Below are 26369 nucleotides of genomic sequence, written 5' to 3' on the forward strand. Positions count from 1 at the left end.
TCTCACCGATCAGCCTTATCCCAATGGACACTTAACATCAGCTCTGCGGCTTGAAGGTCTTGTAAACAGGCAAGGCCCAGGCCGAGATGGTAGCAGAGGAAATCACAGGGGTTATGCAGAAACCAGACGGCGGCGCTGAGTCAGTTCTGCCCCCTGTGAAGTCAAACAGGCAAACACTGCCAGTTGCAAAGGAGATTCTGGTCCAAAGGGCCTGGGGCAGGGGCATTGAGTGACTGGGCTATCTCAGGCCCCGACTTTTCCTAGGAATGGCTATAAGATGTGTCATGTGGAGAGCTCTGGTTTTTGTTCCCAAGCACCCCTGTTATGCCCCTCTGAGGCCTTGTCCAGAAGCCCGTAGCTCAAGAATCCTCCGTTCGGCGGAATCTTTGCACGAACCACGCGCCGCTCACAGGGCTGATGGCGCCACCTGGTGGCGCAAAAGGTCCGGCTCACCCTGAGAACTTCACAAGCCGCGAGCAGGAAAGGAAGAGGGGCGGCTTCTGCGGCCCGGCCCAGCCCAGTGTGGTGACATCAAGACACAGCGCCGACTCTCCCCGCCCCTTCCCCCCCATCCTCCCGCACTCCCCGGAGCTGCCAGTACTTGACGTGGCGTCACTGCCCTCTACCCTTACTTTGCGTGCGTGTTTGCGTGCAGCGGAGGTGGCGGCGCGGGCAGGTCGGCGCTCGGCGCTGGGCACTGCTGTTTTTGGTGCTCCTGCGGCCGGTGTCGCGGTCAGGTTGTCTTAGGCTGCCGAGGAGACCAGGCGCCGGCCACCGCACCTCGGAAGCCGGCGCAGCTGGACGCGCGGCCCGGCGGGAGGGTGGGCGAGCGCGTGTCGGAGGGCGCCGCGCGGCCGGGCGAGCGGGCGCCCGTGAGGGGAAGAGGCGGGGGCGGCGGGTCAGCCGCGGGCCGGGCCGGCCGGGGGATGTCGATGCCTGACGCGATGCCGCTGCCCGGGGTCGGGGAGGAGCTGAAGCAGGCCAAGGAGATCGAGGACGCCGAGAAGTACTCCTTCATGGCCACCGTCACCAAGGCTCCCAAGAAGGTGCGGGGGCTCCGGGTGGTGGCGGGGGCCCAGACTCCGGCCTCGCGGGATGGGTGCGAGCAAGCCCGGGCCCAAGCTCCGGCTAGTTCGGGGCTTAAGGGGCCAGGGTTTGGGGTGACCAGGGACGACGGAGGTGATGAGCGGAGGGAGGCGGCTGAGCGGCCCCAGGCCTATCCCGGGCTGAAAAGGCCGCCCCTGACCTCGCTTTCCTTTGTCCCTCGGCCCCACTCCCCCGGGATCTTTTTGAAACCTAACGGGGCAGGGCCTTAAATTTGCAGTTGAATTTTTCTGGTTGAAGGATGTCGAAGACGAGAGTGGAAGGGGGTGAACCAACTCAGCTGACCTCTGACCAGTCCAGGGGATGGCGGTGTTAGAGAAAACCTCCCTTTAGGTGGGTGGGTAAATCTGGCAGAACTTCCGTCAAATCTTTTCGAGCAGTGGCCAGTTTATCCAACAGCTGCGTGATAGCTGGGAGGCAAGAGAAAAGAAAGCTAGCTTTATGCAGGTGAAGGCAATGAGGGCAGCATGAGATTGAAAATCTACGATTTTCACATTGTGTGGTCTTCCAGTTGCTTGGACATATGTAAGAAATTGACATTTGGAGGTTTGTGACAACAGACACTGTCATGGATACACGTTGATCCTAGAGTCATGTGAATAGATCACTTAGGCATCCCTTGAGAAAGGAGCTTGGGTGGGTTGGAGCAGTGGGTGGTAAGAGAACGATTGCTCATTCTTTACTGCACTTACTGAGGCGGAACAAGTTTAGTCTATTGTGCTGTGGGTTGAGCTCAAAGGACATTTTTCTATTGCTCTTATAAATGGTAACCTTTGGAGGTTTTAGTATAACTAGCTCTCTGGGTGGTGGAATTGGGATCCCTAGTGCCTTTTGATCATTCACTGCCAGCCACATCTTGACTTTCTACATACTTGGCATCCAATTAACAGTAGACCAGAGAACCTTTGCAAGAAGGTGACCTTCCTGAAGCCAATGAGAACCCAGATAAATATTTTTCTCATGGATGAGGACAGAGTGTTTCAAGGCTGTCTCTTTGCCTGCAGTGTTTAATGGGATGCAGGGCTTGTATAAGCTGAACAAAGCAAAGTTTGCAGGAATAGTTACAGTCCTGGAGTCTCCTACACCTGAGCTAGTTAAACTGTCTTAAGTGTGAGAAATGTGGTTTTTTTTTTAAGTGAATTAATGTACCACTCCAGAAATCAAAAGCAAGATTGAAAAGACAAAGCACCATGTGTGTTTTAGCTCTGTTTTCTCACAAAATTAAGATTTTACCAACAATTCATTTAAAAGATTGTGGAACGTCCCTTGATTCTAAAAAGTCTGATTAACCTTATGTTTAGTACTCTCAGCTCAGCTGACTGCTTTGTTGAGGCAGTAACCCCCTGTTAACTGCACTATTCTTTGGAGAAATAGTCACACTTATAAGTAGAATGCTTCAGAGTGGTACCTCAGGTGAATTAGGGGGAAGAATGGGAAAGCCCAGATACCTTAATTCCCAGACTTTTCCTTTCCCTGTTAACTCATCTTCTTTTGTCTAGTAGCTTCAGAGGATTAGGAATCTTTATTGTTACTTGCCTTTATTTTTGCAAGTACCTGTATTCTTGCAAGTACCATTGTTGATAGGAGAAAGTCTGTATTGTAGATTGTAAACTCCCATAAAAGCAGGGACTCTTGTTCACTATTGTATCTGGTGTGCCTAACCTTGTATCTAGCATTTAGTAGGTACTCAGATTTTTTTTGGTATTCAAATATTAATTGCCCACCTGGCTAACTAGTAACTCAGGTATCCATGTGGCTGCCTACCAGGAATAAATATATCCCTTTTCCTCTCTTCTTCCCAGGAGGAATGTTGCTAATGTGTATTATTATCAGGCCAAGTGCTAATGATTTTAGACTAATATTCCATTAGCTAAAAGAAGCAGTCTCTGCTAGGAATGTGGGAAGACCCTGTTGTAAGTTTCCATTTACTGGTAAATGTGCCCCTGTGTTTTACGTAGCATTTACGCAGCACTTTGTATTAAAGTGGTTTATGATGACTAATTACCCTATCCCTAGTGATGATAAAAGGCATTTATTTAGTTAATGGATCAGTTGAGGACTAGTCAAGGTCACATAGGGAGTCCTAGGTAATCTGTTTTTCACTTCAGCTGAATTGGACATTATGACTAAGTCACTTTTGTACCTCTGCCATGTGTTGATAATGTGAGAAAGCATGAGAAAAGTAAGGGAAAAAAGTAACTTTGGCATGGTACTGAATGGTGTGAGAAAAAAACCTCTTCAAATGTGCAGTCCTTTACGTGTGAGAATTCTAGTCTGGCTGTAGACCAAGTAATCCCTGGATCATTTCAAGGTCCAGAGGCCCCTCAGGAACTGAAGACATTCCTAATGCCAGAGATATAGGTTACTTCAGGGTGACCTTGATGGTCCTCAATCAGCTCAGATCCCAATATAACTTTCTGGTCAGCCTTTATTCACTTCATTTGCTTTGAGGTAGAGTGGATGTTCATCAATTAAAACATAGATATCTGTATTCTTCAGTTATAATCATGACTTAGTTTTGTATGCTGTTGGGTCTACAGCATTGCTATGAACATAATAGGACTTGTTGGTTTGATTCAAAGTTTGAGATGTCTGGGTGTCAAGAAGCCAACTGGTAGGCAGCCATACAGACATCTCAGTTAAATTAATTAGATTCTGTGCTTCAGTTTCCTCATCTGCCAAATAAGTGCCTATTGTTTGGAACAAGTGGAGATAGGGGCATGTTGGGAGTTAAGATAGCAAAAATGATTTTTAAAAAGAATTCTGTTAGTATATTTATACTTGTAATGAACATTTGAGGTGGCTTGTAACACAGGACATATATATGATATTAATATAAATAGGAAGTCAAAACTATAGAAAGAAGGAGAAAAATATCGTTAATCTCAAAGGCTGAAGTAGTTTATGAGGTTGATCATCACATGCAACTCTTAACTTCCTGGCAGCCAGAAAATAAAGAGAATCACAGTCTCCTTAGCAGGCATGGGAAATACCAGTAATACATGCCAATTCCTCTGGAAGACAACTTTTCTCGACACAAAGTTCTAAAAGAAATTTTCATGGGACTTTATTAATAGCTATAGTATGATTCACATGGTAAGGCTTGTTCACAACTGTCACTGGTGATTTCAGATGGTATGGCTAGGAAAATCTGAGGTGAGAAAAGGAGATCTTGAGTTGTAAGAGTAAGTATACATTGTACCACAACTGAAGACCCTTTTCTAATGTTAACAGTTATTAGTCAAACCAAATTGGTCATCTAGTTCCCCATAATCACTAGTTATTTATCCCTCTCTTCCTCTTACTTTGTATCACAGGGATGATAACTGTCAGTGGACCTTTGGAAATTAACACTGTCAAATTGACTCTTTTTTTCATAGAGTAAACTCAATCTCCAATTTGCTGATGAAACCTCCTACAATATGCATGTTTCTCTGGAAGGCCTATCAGAATGTTTGCAGTTCCCTGAGCCTCTGAACATTGCGAGGACTCTCTGGAGTGATATATTAGGCATTTGACCTAAGATCTGTGCAATCTGACCTTTACCACCAGGAAAATACAGGGAAGGAGAAGAAGAATACAAAAGAAGCTACTTTTGTTTATGGGATATTCTTTATTTGAGTAAATCATGTGTGGCACTAATTCATCAAAAGAGTCAGCTGCGACTTAGGAAGCCCACCAAGTAGAGTCCCAGTGAGTACTGCATAGTTGTTAACCTGTCCAGGATACTCCTTTTCTCATCATGGTTATCTTATGGCTAATTTTTGGTTCAGTTTTATAGAATTTACACCAGTACTTCTCAGGATCACTGAAAAGAGATTTGATAGGTCCACATTTCCTGTCTTCTCCACATCATTAGTATCTCTTGATTCTCTTTAGAGTGCTACTGTTTTAGTAGTAGTCTTTGAAATAGGAGTCAGGGGTGCAAGAAGATCCTCTTTTTAAGATTTCTCCACAGATCTTGATCACCTTTCTTTTTTGATTTGGTTTGGTTTGGTTTAGTTACTTGCGCTCTGGTTTCCAAATTACTTTGTTCCAAGTTCCTTTAGACATTTAACTTGTAACAGAGAAATCTGTTCATTGTCTAGATCCTTTGCTGGCAAGATTACAGATATGTACCTTTTATTAGGAGGGTGTCATTTGGATCCAGTGTGTGTTACCCAGTATAATATTCTTTTGAATTTGTCTATAAAGGTTATTTTGATACATAGAATCATGTAGGTCTTTAGATGCCTGTGATTCCTAGAAACTTTACTCTGCCACCTCAAGTAGTTAATGATTTGTAAACAAACCCCAGTGCACCCTTGGGGTTGTTTTAAAGGAACTACCTGGTAAAGGAGAATCATACCTGTTTCTCAAGTTTGGGAATGTGGTATTAAATTTTTATAAAGAAGGGCCACCTTTTTTATACTGAGCATATAATTCATTATAAATCAGAAAGGAATAATAATTCAGAACACATTCTGCTGAGGTGAGTCAGAATCATTCCCATCATATATGCAGGACAACACGTTTGCATAGACCGGAGTTTTTTCCAACCTGAAATCTGAGAATCCCAAGTTGAAGGCGGATTCTTAACACAAATTTTCCTTTCAGTTCTTGTCAGCGCTATTAGTGCCTTTCACGTGGTAAGCAGTAAATAAAAATTCACATAGAATTGTGGTTGCCTTTATTTTCCTTTGATTCAGATAGTTAGTTCTCTTATTGTCCCACTCTTGCTTGGCTGTTACGTAAGACCTCTTTAATTTCCCCTTTTTGTTCCTAAAATTATGAGTAGTAGTACAATGTAAGTTAAGCACTTGATTTTTGGAGTCAGGTTTATCTTCAGTCTCTACCATCTATGGTTATGACCTTGGACAAGTGACTTAACCTGTCTGAGCCTCCATTTTCTCGTCTATAAAATGAGGAATAACAGATTGGTTGAGAGGATTAGCATTTAGTAAATATTAGTGTTTATTTTTTGTATACCTAGAGTGATTATATATCCTGCTTTGCCTGGGACAGTTGTGGTTTATACCCATTAACCTAGCATGCTGACCAATGAGTGCCTTCTTACAATCTGAAAAGTACCCTGGTTTATATGGTCACCCTATTTATAACTTTCTGGATGATATGACATGATAGTTCAAATGAGAGCAGCTAATTTTGAAATATTGCTAAAGAGCCAAAACAAAGATGTTTCTATTGGAACATCTATGTAGAGCTTATTTGTTGATTACAAGAGGGTGCATAGACTATGAGAGATCTTAGAGCTTGTGATGGAAGTGAGATGTGCTCTACCTTACCACTCCCCAACCCCGCCTCCCCCAATACAAATTGCACTCATAGAATGTAGGTGTTTGTCAGACATTGAGCTAGGCTCAGTGCAGGAGTTTATTTCCATAAACTGCAATAGTTTAGGGGTCTTCCCAAAACTAGAATCCTTGAACTACATGAAACAATTCATAAGACTCTTCTGAACTGTGACTTATAATTTTATATAGCCACCTTCGGATCCTGTCTCTATGTACTCCAACTCCCTCCCCCAAGGAGTTTCACACTGCTTTAACAGCCTGCTCCTAATTATGTAAAACTGATTTTCTCCTGCAGAAATATGTGGCCTTTGCTCTAAACCAATTACAGAACTAGGGTGGAGCACCCATGTCTTCCTTGAGACTCAGACTGGTTTCATTTTTGTTTCTATCTCTGTTCATTTTTCTAAAGGATTCACCCTGGTGCTTTAATCTCAGAATTTTTATGATTGGTACTACCTAACAGTATAGACAGTGGGGCTTAATAATTTACTATGCAAACAAGACACACAGTAAAAAAGTTTAATGAACCACCAGTAATAGGTAGTAATTGAAATCCTGGGGAAGAGATTAGGAAAAGGACTTTGAGAGAACCACAAGTGTAAGACTATGCAAGCATGCTCCTGCTTTCTTACCATGAAAGCTCTAATGCCTCAGCTAATGAGCCTGCGTACTTAACCTGTGAGGCTTAATGGGCTTAACAGGTTCTCCTCTGCCAGTCCAAGCCAGTTCACTTCTTTTAAAATGGACACCCTGTACTTCGTTGTGTGATGGAAATGAGGCTTAGTAAACAGAAGGGTTTGGAACTGCTCACTGTTCCATGCTTGTTCATCTTGGACCAGCCTCGGGCTTAGTTCTTTACAATCCGAAGAACTGCCCAACAAGAGCACACCCTATCGTTTAGATGTTTTCTCTCCTGAACCTGTGAGTAGACGATGGCATCAGTGGAATCCCACTGAGTCTATGTACTCAAGGTGCCAAGGAAAGTGCTAATGTGCTGATCTGCAATGTCACTCTGTGAGCTAGAAGGTAAATTCGTGAGTGTCAGAGTGAAGGGGCTGAAAGCCTGGAGAAGATGAGTATAACCATTTTTCATTCACTTAGACCTCTTGAATGAAGCTGTTCTTGCTGAATTTTGAGCAATGGCAGGATTTTGGAAGTTTTTAATAAATGGCTCCAACTCTTGTAGTACTTATTAATTGTATTAAGGTGAACCTTTTGGGCACAGGTTTCCATGGACATAATGGGAATTACTTTATCCTTTTCCTCCAGACTTAGCTTGACCTCAGGTTAAAGCTTTTGAGCCATGACCTATTTCCATTATGGTCTGCAAAGCCTGACATTAAAAAAAAAAGAGAGACCTATCAACATGTTAATAGGACAGAGATTCTGATCTGCCCTCTTTGACCAGTGCCACCTCATCTCCTTCCTCGAAGACTTTAAGGAAAACTTATTTGGGCTTTCACAACTATTAGCTTTATTTTGGAGATGTAAAAAAGAGACATTCACCTTGACTTTTAAAAATGCACACCCCCATCTCTGTTTCCAATTTCAGAAGAGAGGTCAATAGACAGATAAATTTGTGTGCAAGGTAGAGAATTAAAATAGGCTTCTCTTTTCCTCATTTGAGGAAATGTTCTTGAGAGTCTCTGGATGAGAGACTCTAGAACAATCATTCTTCATCTTTTGAGTCTCAGATCCTTTGAAGAATTTTATGAAAATCATGGTTCTTTCCTCAGAAAAATTCAGGAGCACAAAAATTTCTGTATACTTTTGGAGGATTTATGAGACTCCTGAAACTCAGTCATAGATCCTCGGTTTAAAAGACCCTGATTTAGAAGGTCAGGCCTCTAAGTCATAGTACCTCTTTTTGTTACATGTCCAGAAACTGCTAAGAGATTGTTTCCAGCCTGCAGTTTGTCCTTGTGGCTTGGAATAAAGCTGAAGTTGTTGGTGTTTTCACCCCCCTCTTTGGGATGCTCCTTGGCTTCCCAAGAGACTCATTATATTAATAAATGCCTTGAGGGTTCAACTCAGGCACACTCAAAGCAGCATTTCAGCTACTTTTGGAGTTTTCTGTAGTATCTTGACCCCACTGCTCTTCATATGAAGTGTGGATGCCCCTAAACTAAAGCTCTAGGGCAGCTTCCATAAGAGCGTTTGGAATACTAGACTGAGTATAAACAAAATAATTTGCCTCCCTGTGTCTCTCAAAAATAGATTTCACTGTAGTACTTCTCAAACTGTTTTAAAGGCTGATGATATTTGAATCTTATCATTTGATTTCTCTAGATGGAATATATTGAAGGCAAGGATCCTATATCACACATATATACACACATACATATAGTATGTAGTGCCTGGCACATAACACTATCATTAAATGTTTATTGAATAAAATAACATAGATGATCATCCCTAGGAGAAAGTAAGTTGGACTCGTGGTAGCTTTGACTCACTTTCCCTTTCAGTTGGCCAAGGGTGTCTTTCTAACTTAGATCCCTCCCACATGGGTGATAAGGGAGTACCAAGAAGTACAGGTGAGAAATTCTAACACCTTAGTAGATCCCTTTATAAGTCTGAATACCTGCCTCCAGCTGCTTAATCCAGTGGCTGTGGGTTTAGGGATATCCTTAGACATAATGGGGAAGGTGACCTGAATTTTTCACCATTGAAACAAATTTTAAACACTTAGCATCAGGGACACTGCCCAAAGTTGAAACTAGTGTTCTGGTTTACACATGCTTTTGATTTAAGGAACAGGGACGCTTTCACTTAGGGTGTTTGAGGTTTGGGGGCTAGTGATTAGTTGAGCAGTTTGACTTTGGAACACTGAAAGTAATAAACAACAGCTTTCCCAACAGTGCTGAGCAAATTTCTGGTTCTTATTCTGCGACCCTGGCTGCCCCTTCTGAGCCAGGCTGAGCTTGATGCTCAAAAGCTGTATGTGCCCTTGCCTTTGAAACACACCTTCTTTATAATTACAATCTTCTGGGAAATGAGCCAGTGTTTGTCCTAGCCAAAAGCTCTCAGGCTGTAGTTGGCACCGGATTTTTTGTATTTTCTTTCCTTAAAGTACATGACTTAGGCAGGATTTCTGGGAAAGGGAGACCTTCACAATTTTGCTGCTTTGGAAGTTGAAATAGGTGATTTGTAGAGATAGCAGATGTGTCCAGTTGCTCTGGTAACTAATTCTGTTTCCTGTTGGTGACTAGTTGGTACCCAACTTCTGATTCAGTACTTGAGTTTTAACTGCCCAGCTTTGAGCACCAGACTTCTTAGCAAGCAAGACATGAAGATTCCCAGTGTTCACTTACGGGGAATAGCCCAGCTGGCTTGTCCTGCTGGACTAGATGAATTGTGAATGTTAATTATACTGATCAATACAGTGGCCTTGGTAACAGGCTTGTAGCTGCTGTAGAATCTGTTTACTTCAGGTTTGTAACAGAAAAGAGACCAGGCTGGTTTGGGACATGGTGTTCTCAGTGTAATTAGCTGTATTGTAAGTCCTAGGAAAATGCATGTTGGAGGGGCTGACCTTATTGCACCCTTTCCCCAGGATTTCCCAGAGGGAATCATTATTCTGGGAGTAGTTTCTGTTCATGTTTGCCAATTGAGAATGAATTGAGGTTGGCAAAGGCTTGGTTCTCAGTAGGCAGGGTTAAAGGATGTTTACAAATCATAAAGGTTAGAAGGAGAGCGCCTGTGTTGAGGAGCACCTTATTTCTATACCTAGTTTGCAATTAGGAATGAATAGTTGTGATGAGATTAGTTTCAGCCTATACATTCAAGAGAAGGAACTCCTATTTGGGGAGTAGGGGGTTCATAATTCTGCACATTCTTTTCTGCCTTAACAGCAAGGGGATTAGCTAAGTGCTGGGCATGTTTGGAATGAGAACACTTTGCCAATTTTTACTGAATTTAGACCAAGCCGTTGTAAAAATATGGTCTGTCTTCCTCAGACAAGCTCTTTGTCATCTTCTCTTAACCCTTTGTGGAGCCATCTGATCGATTGTCTGTACCTGACAGATGGAGTTGTATGAGAGGTAGATTCCCTACTTCCTTTCTCTTATTTGTTTTATTTCTGAACAAGGCATATCTAACCCACTTGTTCCCTGTCTTCCTCAAGTCACTTTATCAGGAGCCTGATAAACTCAGTGTGCTTGTGTTTGGTTTTTCAGATTCTGCTTAACTTAATTTCTTAGATCAGTACTTCTCGTGGGGTAGGGAGGAGTGGAAGCTGTCAGTCACATAAGGAGCTTTTTCAAAATATTCATTAACTGGGCCCTAAACTAGACCAATTTAATCAGAATTAGGGATGGGCAGGTGGAGAATAGGGTGGCATTTTGAAACAGCTTCCCCAGATGAAAATCCCAGATTTAGAACCACTCTTTTAGATTATCTAGCAAGGCTCTCTGAAATTGTTACAAAATCTGATATTGAGATGGTAATGCAGCTACGACCTATGTTGGATGACTTTGATCATGAGGAAGAAATTTGTGCCTTGTGTGAAAAAGTCCTAAGAATAGTCTGCCCTTACTCTTCTTCATGGCATTCAAACTAAGCCCCAAGCCATGACCAGAAGTCATGCAGCCCTGTCTCTTTAGGATTGAGGACCTGCTGTGTCCCAGGACCTGTGTGTGCTAGGCAGTTAGGATGCATCAGTGAACAAACAAAGATTCATACTCTGTAGAGCTTTCATTCTTATGAGGTTATTATTTGGATCATTTAAGTCTAGTATAGGGGTTCTTAACCATTTGGGGTTTGGAGCCTTATCAGAGATGTGTTCATATTCTGGAATAATGCTTATACAGTCATGTGCCACTTAACTATGGGATACATTCTGAGAAATTTTGTTATTGTGGGAACATCACAGAGCGTACTTACACAAACCTGGATAATATAGCCTATTACACACCTAAGCTATGTGGGGCCTATTGTGCCCAGGTTGCAAACCTGTATAGCATATTACTTTATTGAATACTGTAGGCAATTGGAATACAATTGTAAGTATTTATGTATCTAAACAAAAAGGCTACAGTAAAAGTATGGTATTATATAAAAGATTAAAAAGGGGCAGAGCATGGTGGTTCATGCCTGTAATCTTAGCATTTTGGGAAGCCACAGCAGGAAGATCGCTTGAGGCCAGGAGTTGGAGACCAGCCTGGGCAACATAGTGAGACCCCTTCTCTACAAAAAAATAGAAAAATAAGCTGAGTGTGTTGGCATGCACCTGCCCCAACTACCGGGGAGGCTGAGGTAGGATGATCGCCTGAGCTCAGGAGTTCAATGCTGCAGTAAACTATGATTGTTCCACTGCTCACTAGCCTGGGTAACAGAGCAAGACCCTGTCTCAAAAAAAAAAAAAAAAGAAAGAAAGAAAAAATGGTATGATGGTATGCCTGTATAGGGCACTTACCATGAATGGAGCTCGCAGGACTGGAAGTTACATTGGGTGAGTCAGTAGTAAGTGAATATAAAGACCAAGGGTATTACTGTACACTATTGTAGACTTTATAAACACTGTACACTTGATCTACACTAAATTTATTTTTTAAAAATTTCTTTTCAATAATAAATTTACCTTACCATACTGTAACTTTTTTACTTTATAAACTTTTTAATTTTCTTTAACTTCTTGACTTTTTTGTAATAGTACTTAGCTTAAGACACAAACATATTGTACAGCCATATAAAAATATTTTCTTTATATTTTTATTCTATAAGCTTTTTTCTATTTTGAAAATTTTTTATTTTTACTTTTTAGATTTTTTTTGTTAAAAACTAAAACATACACCTTAGCTTAGGACTACATGGGGTCAGGATTATCAATATCTGTCTTCCATCTCCACATCTTGTCTTACTGGAAGGTCTTCAGGGGCAGTGACAGGCATGGGGCTGTCATCTCTGATGATAACAGTGCCTTCCTATAATATCTCTTGAAGGACCTGCCTGAGGCTGTTTTATGGTTCACTTTTTTTTATAAGTAGGAGTACACTCTAAAATAACGATAGGCCAGGCATAGTGACTCACACCTGTAATCCTAGCACTCTGGGAGGCCAAGGCAGGAGGATTGCTTGAGCTCAGGAGTTTGAGACCAGCCTGAGCAAGAGTAAGACCCCAACTCTCCTAAAAATAGAAAAATTAGCTATGTATTGTTGGTACATGTCTATAGTCCTCGCTACTGAGGAGTCTCAGGCAAGGGGGTTGCTTGATGCCGAGGAGTTTGAAGTTGTAGTGAGCTATGATGACACCACTGCACTCTACCCAGGGCAACAGAGTGAGATTCTGTCTCAAAAAAAAAAAAATAATAATGATAAAAAGTATCATATAGTAATTACATATACCAGTAACATAGTCGATTATTATCAAGTATTATGTACTGCACATAATTGTATGTACTGGACTCTAAACAGGTGGCAGCACAGTAGGTTTGTTTATGCCAGCATCACCATAAACGCTTGAGTAATGCATTGCACTACAAAGTCACTAGATGATAGGAATTATCATCTTATCCATTATATTCTTATGGAACCATTGTTGTATATATGGTCGGTCATTAACCAAAATGACATTGTGGAGCACATGACTATAAACATAACAATTTGCATATGAAAGGGAGTTGGCAGCCTGAAGCCCATCTGTGGACCCCAGGCTAAGAACCTAGAATCCTTGTCAGAATTGAGGATGTGGTGATTGGGATAAAGCCAGGCCCTGGGTTAAGTGTTTGAGAGTATTATATGCTAGCCAGACTGGGTTGTAGTTTTTTGATCTATACAGTGAAGGCAATTTGCAAAGAAGGGTATCTCTAGAAAAAGAGGGAATAGCCAGGTCTCCTCTAAGCCAACAGCATTTCTTGAGTCTGTATTTTACGTGAAATGCTAAGAATCATTTTGACTCTGTCCTCATCCCCACCTCTAGTTTCTGGTTGGCTGTGCTTCCTATACTCAATGGATTAAAAATCAGGTCAAAGAAATAAGAATTCCCATGCCATGCTACTTTATATTATGCATTCCTGGACTGAAGTGAGAGTAAAATTATAAAGATCATGACAGGATGTTTTTGTGAAATTCTGGCTTCAAAAACATAGAAAATCACAGTTGATTTGAGGGGCTGATGAAATGGCCAAAGAGTAAAGGTTAGAGGAAAATGATAGGAAAAAAAGGGGACAGAACTCAGAAAGACAGTTGACTAGGCTGGTAAGCCAGAAGGCCAGGAGAGCAGTTTCCTCCATAAGCCAGAGTGAGCAGATCTGAGGCACACGCACGCACACACACAGACACACATGCACGCACACACACAATTCCTCTTTAGTCTTGAAGGGGTCTGTCACTATTTCTTTATCATCAAATGGGACCCAAGATAAAAAAGGGAAGGCAGATAAGGGTTTGCTTTATTTATACTAACGTTAATATGTCTCTATCCCTAGAAAAATTGGTGTTTGACATGAAAGAAAGGTCAAAGTCCTGCCTCTGGGTTAGCACAGTGTGTAACATGTATTGCAGAAACATGAATGACATTTCATTTGGGGCACTGGGAGAGAGAATTATGTAGAAAGCGGGATTTAGAGGTTGGAGTACATAGAGTCCTGTGCCAATTCTACCTTTACCTCCCTGAAATCTGATCGTTAGTATAACCACAGGCCAAGACCTCTTTACTTTAGGATAGTCTGTACAGGGATATTCTTGTTGCTTTGCCTGAGGTTGAAGGGGACCTTTCCATATTTACACTGAAAGATAGCTGAATAAGGACTGTATTTAAGGCCCTCCAGACTAAACTTGTATAAACTCTGATCCCATTAGAGAACAGAGTCCACACTCCTTCCCAGAGGAGTCAGGAGGCTCTGGAGGTTCCAGTTATAACTGCTTTCCAGCATATAGAAAAACTGCTCTGCTAGGAAACCTTGCAACTGGCTGTTTATACAAGGACATCTCATTGTTTGCTCAATGATGCTTTAAAGCTGAAGCTGCCTAATCTTGGGAAATATAAGCATACCAATTATCTTTATATTTTTAAAGAAACCTTAAAGTGACCAAAGGCATTCCAGACCTCACTTCCTGGGACTATTATGTTTTTCAGTTCTGTTCAGCTTGTGAAACTATATACTTAAAACCTGCTTACTCAGTTTTTGGAAAAATTCTGTTCCTAAAAACCATATAAGTGGAAATTTTTCTTCATTAACTGAGTACTTTATTTTACATTTTTCAACTTTATTAAGGTATAATGGACAAATAAAAGTTACATATATTCAAAATGTACAATGTGATGTTTTGATATATGTATACATTGTGAAATGATTATCACAGTTGAGCTAATTAACTATCCATCATCCACTGCACTCCAGCTAGCCTGGTTGACAGAGCAAGAAAGACCCTGTCTCAAAAAAAGAAAAAAACATATCCATCACCTCACAGTTAACTTTTGTGTGCATGTAGTGAGAATATTTAAGATCTATTCTCTTAGAAATTTCAAGTATACAATATATTATTATTAAGTGTAGTCTCTGCTATACAATAGCTCTTTAGAACTTACTCATCTTATAACTGCAAGATTATACCCTTTAACCAACATCTCCCTGTTTCTCCCTTCTGCTGAGCCCCAACCCCTGGTATCCACCCTTGCCCTTCCTGTTTCTATGAGTTTGGCTTTTTTAGATTCCACATACAAGTGAAATTATTTAATCAGGTACTTTAAATATCTACCATAGTTATGAAATCAAGATTCAATGATCATATATCATGTACTTAAATCAAGAATACTTTGATTAAATTAATAGCCTTATAAGAACTTTAAGTTAATAGAGTCAGAGAGGTGGTACCAAAAAGTGAAAATACATTCATGACAAAATTTGTCCTTTTTTTTTTTCCGATTTGGGGTCCCTAAATTTAATATAACTCTTTTTGTATTGGGGAAATTCAACTTCACTAGATCTTTTAGACATGGTAGTAATATAAGATGTGAGATGACTTGGAGAGGGTGCTTTTTGAATGGCACACCATAGATGAGAAAGGAACCTAATGGAATGTTTTCAATTTAAGGGCATGTTCTCTGATTGTGATAAGTGTTAGTGTGTGAAAGAAAAAAATCCCTTATCACTATTTAGCACATAAATAAATCCCTTTGAAAAGCACATTTAAATATATATTCTCTGTTATATATTTTAAAGTATGGTAACTTCTCATGAAAATAACCAGTGAGTTTCCCAGGTGACCAAAAAAAACCGAAAAAACAAAAACTTACTGGTCAGTTTAACCATACCAAATTGAAAATTTCCTTGTGTAAATGCTGCTAGAATTGATTTAAATAGGAAATTCTGAGTTAATTTCTTTTGTCCTAGTAAAGTGGTCAGGATTAGATTGCCCATACATTCTTCTTCTCCTCACTCCACCTCCCAAAAGACAATGGGTATGCTAGAATGGAATATTTTGCCTCCACGTTGTTTGGGCTCTACTATTCACACCCTTTCCAGGCTAATGAGGTAATGGATATAATGCCTCTCAATGGCAATTCATTGGCAACTTTAAAACATTACATTTTTGTCTGCATCATTTCACTTCTCCCAAAATTAATTAAGATTTTCTTCCTAAAGCTGACAAATGTTTAGTATTGAAAGCTTTAATACAGCAATAGTCTTTTCTGTAAACTGACCCATCGAAAATAAAGAGGAAAGCTGCTGTTTCCCCAGCCTATTCCAAAAGAAGGAAAATAGTACAGAGCTTGTAGGTGCTTTTTGTTTTTTGCTTTTTAAATCTCAATGTGGGTAGTGAATTGCCTTAAGCAAGTCACTTAACCCTCACCCCTGTTCTCTCATCTGTGAAGTGTAGATGCAGCACTCAAAAGATTCCAGAATGTTTTGAAACTACAAGTCCTCTGTAAACTGTAAGTCACTGATGTTGAGGCAGAGCACTTAAACTGTAAAGTCATAGAGATCTAGGCATTCAGGATCTTGGTGTTCACCATACTAGTAAGTGTGGATTTCAAACTTGTTTTTGAATCAGCTTTAAGTAAAAATCTTGACCTAGTGCTTTCAGGTGGTTTTATCAGTGAAGCTTGTTCTTTTTGTATGCCAAGAGTTAAACAAAAATGGTTTGAAAATATTTAGATTAGTGATGTTCTAGTAGTAGTATTTATTGATAAAATTTGCCCAAATAACATCCTTTACAAAATTTAATTTTGACTTTTGGTTTGGCATACAACATATATAGCAAGAAATCTTTATCCTTGTACTTTTGTCTACTTGTCAGAAAATAGCTGTTCAGAAAGTTATAGGTGAGGAAAACTGAAACTTCTGTGTTCTGGTCTTGGGAGGTGGAGAGGATGGGGGGGTTGTGTGTTATTCATTCATTCTAGAGCAACATGTAATGTCACAATCAACAGTTCTTTTCAACCAGCTTATTTCTTACAAGTCATCTAAGGTCATGATTTCATACTGATATTTTAATCTAAAATTGAACATATACATATCAAGTTGTTTGGTATGTGTTTGTCTTTCTAGTCAAGAAGAATGGCAAATACGGCCTCTCTAGAATGAAAAATATACTTATGTTTTAAAAATAGTTTGACGTGACTGACTGATAGTTTCTTGTCTGTGTATTGTGTCTCTAGTCTCTTCTAGAGACTTAATAGTTTTTGTTTTGTTTTTAAGAACTGTGGAAATTAAAGTCAGCTGCAGCTGATCTTTAAAGGGATTTCACTTTGTCCTTTGAACTTGAAAAATATGCATTTTAACTACAAAATGGATTCCGAAAGCCCCATTAACCCAGTCACATTTGGAAACAATACATGTCACTGTATAGTCACTATTTAACATTAGGTCCTTAAAGTCAGATTTATTTAATGTTGAGTTTTGAGGTCTTTTTGCTTCCCTAAACCCATACTTTATAGGAAGCAGTGGATGGTGACTAAAAAAAATGATATGGTTTCTGTCTCATTAATGTTTGTTGGATGTTAGCCTGGGATTCAGAACACCAACCCTCATAGACTTGGCTGCCACTAATTGGGAGCTGCTTGTAATTCTTCTGCCCAACTAAGTACTGCTTGGCAATGACTTTCCATGTCTTTTACCTCTAGTTAAGATATAGCCTAGCCTTCTCAAATGCTGAGCTGACTCAACAGCTGGGATTCACTCAGTCAAGGAAATATGTGAATTTAGTTTGAATTTGTAAAATGTAATTGGCTTTCAACCACTCGAGCTAGGCTTCCAGATCTATGAAGGAAAAATTGTTTTTATACGTTGCTAATCATGTTCTTTTTCATAATATAAAGAAATTACACAGATGGCATTTGCTTAATCTGTGTGACTACCTTCCAAAATGCCAGAGATCCCATCTTCTAGAGCTGTCCAGTGATTGCTTGCATTTGGTGTTAAATTTTCTTCCCATAGACATGAATTTGAAAAATACAGATTTGCCTATTTGTAAGCAATTGACAAGTTTTCATCTTAAAAAAGAACATCCCAGCATATCTTGCAGTATGGTTTGCCAAGTTAACTTCTTGTGCGCTTCATTTAAAATCAAGGTTGAAACCAGGTTCTGTGGCATGTGCCTGTTGTATGGCAGGAGGAGCACTTGAGCTCAGGAATTCGGAACTGCAGTGCACTACAATCCACCTCTTATTTCAAACTTACAAACATATAGTAACCTACCTTGGTCTTTCCTTGGTCTTTTCCAACAATCAAGAAATACTGATTCTTATACTCTGAACCAATACAAAGTGATTTCCAAATGGAAAACACCAGGTACAGATTATATTTTCCCTCTCTTTCCTTTTGATTAAGAGAGGGAAAATAAGAATATAAATACATATTTTCTCCCTCTCCTCCCCCCAAAAAAGCAACAGAAGGATAAACCAGAAAGCAGTGAAAATGGTGGCATTGAGACATAAATGTTTTATATTTCAAAAATAAGATTAAAGCAAAGAGAAAAATAAGGAACCTTTAAATTGTTTATAAACACAAATGAACCTAACTAAACTATCAAATATAACCTAACCTAATATATCAAATTGATTATACAATCACCCAGAAAACTGTACTTTGACTATGCATTCTTTATGAAATATATTCTAAGGATAAAAGATTTTAATGAAATCTTGACATGTCATTCAGTAAATTATGGTTAGTAATAAGATTATTCTTGTCATTTTGAAACTATTGTATGTGTATTATAGAATAAAGTGGATAAATATTGTTATTAAAGAGCAAGATTTTCAACATGGGAGAAAAGAGATACATATAGGGAAATTAAACTTTTTTTGAAAAAAGGTAATATTAAATTTGAAATAAAAATATCAATATGAACTCATGTAAAACAAAAAGATTTTTTTTCCCTACTGAAACAACCTAAAAGCAGTGACAACTCTCACAGCAGTTAGCATGCCTTGTACCCAGATATTACTTTCTGAATACCATTACCCACTAAAAGAAATAAAGACTCCTTAGAGAAATGGCTGATGCTAGGTCTAGAGCAGAGAAAGAACAAGGTGAGCCTGGTATATCATGTCAAAAGAACAGAAGAGTCAGCTTGAAGAAAGTTCCCACTGGCTCAATGCTGGGCAATATGAGCATTCGGTGCACTTTATGTATAACTGAGTGTAACACATTAAATAATATGAATGACAGAAGAAAAGCTTTTCTTTATAAAAGAATGCCAACTAATATCTGTGGAAGGAAGGATAGAAAAACATAATTATGATTTTATAACCCCTCAATATTATTGGTTCAGGCAAGGATAATATCTAGTAAAGTCACTAGGGAGCAGGATACTAATAGAATGACAAGTGTCACCCCACAAATTAACCTTTATTTGCAAAAGAGAAAATGTACCTTTCAATGAAGAGATATGATGGTCTCCCTTTAACCAGGGTTCAGTCTTAGCATTGCTAATAGTGGAACAACCTGATGTCATGTGCTCCCTGATATGATGCAAAGTGAAATGTAATACATCATCTGTGAAATGCTCTTGCCAAAATTTTAATCTCTTTCAAATCTCAGAACTGAACTTCCAGTTTATAGCAAGGAAGCAATCTGAAAATTCCAAGATATTGGAAATTCCATAAGAACTGGCCTGGATTCCTCAAAGAAAAGTCAGTATCACAAGGGGGATGGAGAGTGGAAGGACTGTACTAGATTAGCAGAGGCTAAAGAAATTTAACAAATGCATTTAATGCACCTTGATTCCAACCTGGGTTGGAAGGGCGTGAGGAGGAGAGTGATGGGTCCACAACTATAAAAAGTTATTCCTGAGAAAATTTGGGAAGTTTGAATACAGTCTGGATATTTGATGATATAGAATTATTAATATTCTTAAGTGTGATATGTCATCATGGTTCTGTAGGAGGATATCCTTATTCTTAGAAGATGTATTTTGAAGAATTTATTGGTGAATGTTTGCAACCTTTTTTTTTTTTTTTTTTTTTTGCAGAACCATGTGAAAGTATGCATGTGTATGTGTGTATGTATACCTAGAAGAAAACCTAATATGGAAAGTGGAAAGATTCAGTCTAGGTGGAGAGTATACAGGTGTTCATTATATTATCCTTTTAAATTTTTTGTATGTTGAAAATGATCATAATAAAGTTAGGAAGAATGTTCAACAGTGGTTCTGGTGGGGGAAGACCATAGTGTATCACCAAAAAGTAATGGGTATGTTTCAGGAACTAAGATTTCTTTAGTCACCTGTACTAATATTTTTTTAAACCTAGAATTGATGATAATTAAATGTTTGGGAGAAAAAGAGAGATGACTGGCATGTTTTTATATAATATTGGTAGTGGGATGGAGGATAAGGAAGTATGGACAGGCCAGGCAAATGGACAGGTAGGTAGCTAAATAGGCATTGAAACATAGTCTGGATGTGTGCTACATTCTGTTGTAAATTGTGGTTTTCAAAACATTAGGAACCCCTTTCCTACTTACTGCCATTTTTTTTTTTAACCTCTTGATTTTACCTTTAGTTGGGAGGCCTCGGTCACTTATATTAACTAGAGGAGTAGTCCCCAACCTTTTTGGCACCAGGGACCATTTTCATGGAATACAGTTTTTCCACAGATGGAGTGGGACAGTAGGGGGAGTGGGAGGGTATGGTTAGGGATGGGAGTGGCTGTAAATACAGATGAAGCTTCACTCGCTGGCCCGCTGCTCACCTCTTACTATGGGGCCCTGTTTCTAACAGGCCGCACAGATGTACTGGTACCAGTCCATGGGGTTTGGGGACCACAGAACTAGAGCACTTCAGACAATTAGTAGAAAGCCAGTAATGTGTTTTGTTTCATAGGAAGAGAGGGGGTGTGTCTGTTAAAGGTAAAACTGCTCTTGATAGAGTTTTTAAATCTCTACTTTCCTCACCTTTTAAGTGACTCAGCAGCATGGGGCCTTGTATTGCCTCACCCCTTCCTCTCACCAGCATTGACTGAGGATCAAGTTGAGTCCCACTTTGAAAGGAGTATTTCCTCTGACTGTGGAATTGGATTCTAGCAGCATGTGTATGTTATATCCTATTACTGTTGAGACATAGAGATGAGCAGAGTGGGGGAGGGAGATATGTGCTATGATTAGTCAGCCTGGCACCCCCTCCCCGCCCAAACTCAGGCCCCATCTGGGGAGACTGAGAACTTAAGAAACTTGAGACTGGGAAGGAGAGCAGGGAGCAGCCAAAACCTGCTGAGTCTCAGAAGACTGGTTTCTGTACTAGGGAATGGAACAAGTGACTGAAGGTGGCTGTGGATTCAGCTCTGGCCTGAGATTGATTTCCTTAAGATAAGTTTTCTGGTGGGTGTATCTGAGGGCAACATGTTGGGAAGGGAATCTTTGGGAAGCTTCTTTTATCTCATTGAGGTGAAAGGTGTTCAGACTTGTATATTTCTTGTACCAAGAAATTGGTACTTATTGATAACTTTGGATTCATCTGAAATGGAAATAGACTGATCACTAGTAAATGTCAAAAAAGGTATTGCACCTGTTTCTGCTGCCATATGCTCTTCCTTTCCTCTGCAAAGGGAGTGGGTGAGTAGAATCTGTAGAAGAAAGAATAAATTAGCCAGAAGATGTGTGAAAGAGGGGTTAGAAAAGATGAAAGAATCTTGGAAAGTGTTCTAGCACACTGCTTAAGTCATTGACCTTGTTAAAATTTCTAGCTTCTTTTAGTCACTTTTTTGCTCAGTTATTAAGTGCTAGCTAAGAAATGTGCTGCCCACAATTTCTAACAAGAAAAATCTCTACACACAGTATGCTAGAGGAGATAATGGGACAGAATATATAAAGTTAGGAATGTCCCAGAAAATAAGTAGTGTACCAGAAGAGTGATGCTAGCCCTTCATATATTCCTCAGCCGTGAGAAACATTGATCCCTCTGCTTCCTCTAAGGTATGTTTTCTTAATAATTTGTTTTCCTAATAATTGGTGTTTGCCTTCGAGTCTAGTTCTTTACCCTTAGTAGGAAATCTTTCTCAGGAAATTAAAAGCTGTTAGATCAATATGTTAAATAACAAATTTAATAAGATGTCTAGCCTAACCTCTGATTTTTGGAGGTCTATAGTAAACAATATCCAGATAAGACGGTGAAGACTATAATATCTAGCATGTTCCTGAAGGAGCAGTGAAATTCCATTGGCAGAGCCATTTGCATTATCATTACACTGTGGGTCAAAACACATCTACAGATTTTAAGGGATCATATTTCCTTGCATCGAACTTCCCTGGAATAGCACTGGGGTCTTGGTGCCTGCCGATTGTATTGACTAAAAACATGTAAACACACCATGGATATTACCCTCATCACCATCCCTTGGCTAGAGTGTCATAGTGGAATTCTGGTGGCTTTTAATTCTCTCTGATTCAGGAGCTAGAAGACAAAATTGGTGGGACCTGGGAAGGAGTGCAACTTGAGCTATTTAACATCTGAGTACATAGGACATGTGTTTGTGGAAGTCAGCTCAGCCTCTAAAGGTAAAAAATATCAATTAGGATCAAGTAAATGAGTAGCATATGACAATTTTTCTTCTTTTGAGTCCTATAACTTTTTCGAATTTCCTGTGATCCCTGTTTCTTGGTAAGTTATGTATAACAGTTCTTTCAGCTTACTCTGTCACCAGACTTAACACTAGTTGGTGGATATGCTATACCCCAAGTTATTTTGTTCAGCAGAGCTTTTCTTTGCCATCCTTACATCACATGGAAGAAAGTCAACCATGGTACCTGCTAAGCTATTTGAAGAGGTGCTTTAAAATAGCACATTCGACTGGCCTGATAATTAATTGGGTTTTTAAGACACAGCAAGTAGACTTCTGTATTTGGGTGTGCTATTTGAAGAATGGGTCAATCTGACCTTCTAGCCTTTCTCAGATGTGCTATTAGTTCAAGAATGGAACACTGTTTTGCTTGTTCAGTTATGGGTAAGGCTGTTTATGGATGGTGAGGACTCAAGCACAAAATAGTTTTTTAACATAAGACTTTTTTACTTTAAGATACTTTTTGGACTTTAACCATCTTATTTCCTTTACCCCCACCCCCTTCCCAGTCCTATATTTTATTTAAGCTTAGTATTCCTTGTAGATCTAGATTTGAAGAAACATGAAAGCATACCAATTAATACATAATTATTGGAAGAAATCATGATGATAGGAATTAATATAAACAGAGCAACCTGCAGTCAACTTTTGATTTTCTTTTTGCCCAGATTACCATATTTGGCTTAAATGCAGTGAGTTCAACCCAATCAGAAGGCAGTTACTGAAATTTGGTTTCACTGGAGAGAAAACTTGTGACTTGAAAGTTACTTTTGGCAGCAGTGTCTTTATTTACAATGAACAAAGGGAACAACACTCCAGGAGGTACTTCACCAAGTGGAAAACAAGCTACTATCTGTGAAGACAACCAGTAGAGCTAGCAGGCCTAGAGGAAACTGGCAGAGTAGGAGTATTCCACAGTAGCAGTTGTGGTAGAGGTTCTCTTCAGCATGTAGTTTGGGGTGGAAGAGAAGACCAGGTTATCACACAATCTTTGTATTTCTGGGCCACGTTATAAGCAGAGAGAATATCAAAGAGCTGCAAAAACAGCCAACCACCCATCCATGTTTATGACTTAACATTCTGCCCACTTCAAATATGGACCATACTCATTATTTGAGAGATGGGGTGGTAGGTGCACTGTACTAATTAGTAAGCTGCTTGTAATACAGTCTAATATTTTTCGATGAGAAAGATTTTGCTAAGCTTTAGGCTACTGATGAACTTTATTAATACAAGAGGAGATTATGACTATTAATTCAGTTCTTAGGTTGCTGAAGAAACACATTCTGTCTTATCACAGCCACCTCTCTATTTTTGATCTCAAAAACTGCAAATGTTATTGCAGTTCCCTCCCCCACCCTCACTCTCCATGTAGGTGGTATCTGGGAACATGCCCAGAGCTTTTTGGAAAAAAAAAAAAAAAAAAAGATGAACAGGGGAAAGAATCATAACAGCCATGAGAGGAGAGCAGCTTCTGAATTGGCTGCCCATGCTAGCAGCAGGGAACCTGGTGGAGGAAGGGCTGCCTCTAGAAAGTGTTAAAAGGTGTCGATGGGGCCAAGGCAATAGCTCATGCCTGCAATCCTAGTACTCTATAGAGGTTGAGGCGCTAGGATTGCTTGAGCTTAGGAGTTCAAGACCAGTCTGAGCAAGAGCAAGATTCTGTCTCTACTAAACATAGAAAAATTAGCTGGTTGTTGTGGTGCACGCCTGTAGTCCCAGCTACTTGAGAGGCTGAGGCAGGAGGATCACTTGAGCCCAGGAGTTTGAGGTTGCAGTGAGCTTTGATGATGCCACTGCATTCTACCTGGGCCAACAGAGCGAGACTCTGTCTGCAAAAAAAAAAAAAAAAGGCATTGATGGTCTCTTAACTGTTGGTATTTTTTCACCACCAAAATAACAGCATATTGGGTTCGAAGTCATTGCCTTGGTCCTGGATTAATCTCTTCAGTAAAACTAGCTTTGCTGACTAAAGAAGTCATACATTGGAAAATCTTATCTAGAAGGGTAGAAGGGCAAATGCTGACCTGTGGCCACCTCAATGACTATTTTTTTAAAGACAGTTCTTTTGATTGTTTGAGCTATTTAAAATTAAAGTTTTAGCACTGAAACTGAAAAAAGTTGCTTTAGACGTATGTACAAAGATACTTATTTGTTGACCAAGTTCTTATACAATATATGTAGTTTAGCTTGAGTATTTTACTTATCTTTGAAACTTTATTGACTTGATGTTACACAAGAAAGGACTTTGAAAGGTTCACTCATTTTACAGATATTTCTTGAATGCCTTCTTACATGTATAGGACCCTGGGCTAGATGCCAGGATATGTACCTCTTACCCTTCCATGCCTCTAGGAACTGTTCTTAGACTTAATAAAACTGTCTGTAGACTCTGCCCCTAAAGAAAAAAATACTTGCCTGGTTGGATGTTGAACCAGGATGAGTTTTAATTGGAGGAACACCCAGGTTTTTTCTCTCAAGCCTTCTGCACAAGTAGTAGTATCCATGGCTGCTGTTACTGCATGGCCGTTCTCTGCTTTCATTCTTGGTGTGAACCATGCTAGATAGAAAGTTGAAAATACAAACCTTTGTTCCCCTGATTACTGCTTCATTACCTGTGGAGTCCTACTAATTCAGTTTTCAATTTGTACATGTTAGCTGTTCATGCCAAGGCTGCACACTTAAGCCTGTTCTTACACTGCAAGCTAGTGCTCCCCTAGCTGAAGGGTACATGTGAAAGAGGAGGGGAAGGTTTTGCAGCTGTAGCTAATGGGTAGTTTACTGTTCCTGGCTTGAAATGGGCTATACCATGTTGCTAGTATTATGCAGAGATTTTAATCTGTAATAGTTTACATTTCCAGAGATACTTGCTGAAGATTTCACTTAATGGGTTCTCCATGGGAACCTTTTGAGATTTAGATTGAGAGGAGAATCTTAGTTCACATTCTCAAACAATCTTGCTTATTTCAGGAAGGTGAAATTTACTTTATATTTGAAGAAAGTGTTTATCAGAGTTTAAACAGGAGTTCAGGAGGAAGGTTTAAATCATGTAATAAAAGTGTTTTTATATGCTTTAGAATATTCATTAATTTGTCTATAAGTAATATTAATTGCAAGCTATTTGCTATTTCTTTAAGCTAGTTATCCAAATATCCTTCTAACAATTATCTAGTTCTGGTTTATTTCAATTAAGGAAGTTTTTAGGCCGGGTGCGGTGGCTCAAGCCTGTAATCCTAGCACTCTGGGAGGCCGAGGCGGGCGGATTGCTCGAGGTCAGGAGTTCGAAACCAGCCTGAGCAAGAGCAAGACCCCCGTCTCTACTATAAATAGAAAGAAATTAATTGGCCAACTAATATATATATATATAATTAGCTGGGCATGGTGGCACATGCCTGTAGTCCCAGCTACTCGGGAGGCTGAGGCAGAAGGATTGCTTGAGCCCAGGAGTTTGAGGTTGCTGTGAGCTAGGCTGACGCCACGGCACTCACTCTAGCCTGGGCAACAAGCGAGACTCTGTCTCAAAAAAAAATAAATAAATAAATAAGTTTTCAATACAGAGTTACCAAGTCATTATTTTCTCCTTCCTTCAAAGTTGTCCTAATTAGTTAGAACTTAACTATAGTATATATGGATTTTTCAATTTCTCTTTATCATTATATTCTGGTATTTTAAATTTTCATGGGTATAGAAGTTCTACATTGGCTTGGGAAGCATAGATTATGATTGGGCTCTCAGTATTGGCAAACTGATGCCCATCTAGGCATCTCTTCATAATTCTTTCAGAAAGCAAGACTGTCAACTTTAGAATAAGAATGTGCTACTAGAGAATATTCTGAAAAACCAAAAAACCCAGTAGCACCACAAGATTTTGAAAGAGTTAGGAGGAAGGGTAAAGAGTTTAAGGTGTTAAGGTTATAAGAGGGAAGAAAACTTTGTGGAATGTGAGAGAGATTTGTAAAATTGGATAAA

The 26369-nt window shown here is 39.6% G+C and overlaps 1 protein-coding gene and 1 long non-coding RNA gene across 2 annotated transcripts in view; one reads left to right on the forward strand and one right to left on the reverse strand.

Annotated features, from left to right (window-relative positions):
* The first annotated feature begins 630 nt into the window (after positions 1-630).
* The window catches only part of AHCYL1 (adenosylhomocysteinase like 1), a 41865-nt gene continuing 16126 nt past the window's right edge, over positions 631-26369 (forward strand). The window contains exon 1 of the mRNA XM_012751585.3: positions 631-1046. Coding sequence (XP_012607039.1) covers positions 927-1046 — 120 coding nt within the window. The 5' untranslated portion in view covers positions 631-926. The remainder of the gene's footprint in view (positions 1047-26369) is intronic.
* The window catches only part of LOC142869559 (uncharacterized), a 31416-nt gene continuing 29192 nt past the window's right edge, over positions 24146-26369 (reverse strand). Inside the window, exons 3-4 of the long non-coding RNA XR_012918132.1 lie at positions 24819-24960; positions 24146-24232 (exon numbers count right to left, since the gene is read on the reverse strand). This is a non-coding gene — a long non-coding RNA (uncharacterized LOC142869559). The remainder of the gene's footprint in view (positions 24233-24818; positions 24961-26369) is intronic.

The sequence above is a fragment of the Microcebus murinus genome, chromosome 2 (assembly GCF_040939455.1).
Source record: "Microcebus murinus isolate Inina chromosome 2, M.murinus_Inina_mat1.0, whole genome shotgun sequence".
Classification (NCBI taxonomy): Eukaryota; Metazoa; Chordata; class Mammalia; order Primates; family Cheirogaleidae; genus Microcebus; species Microcebus murinus.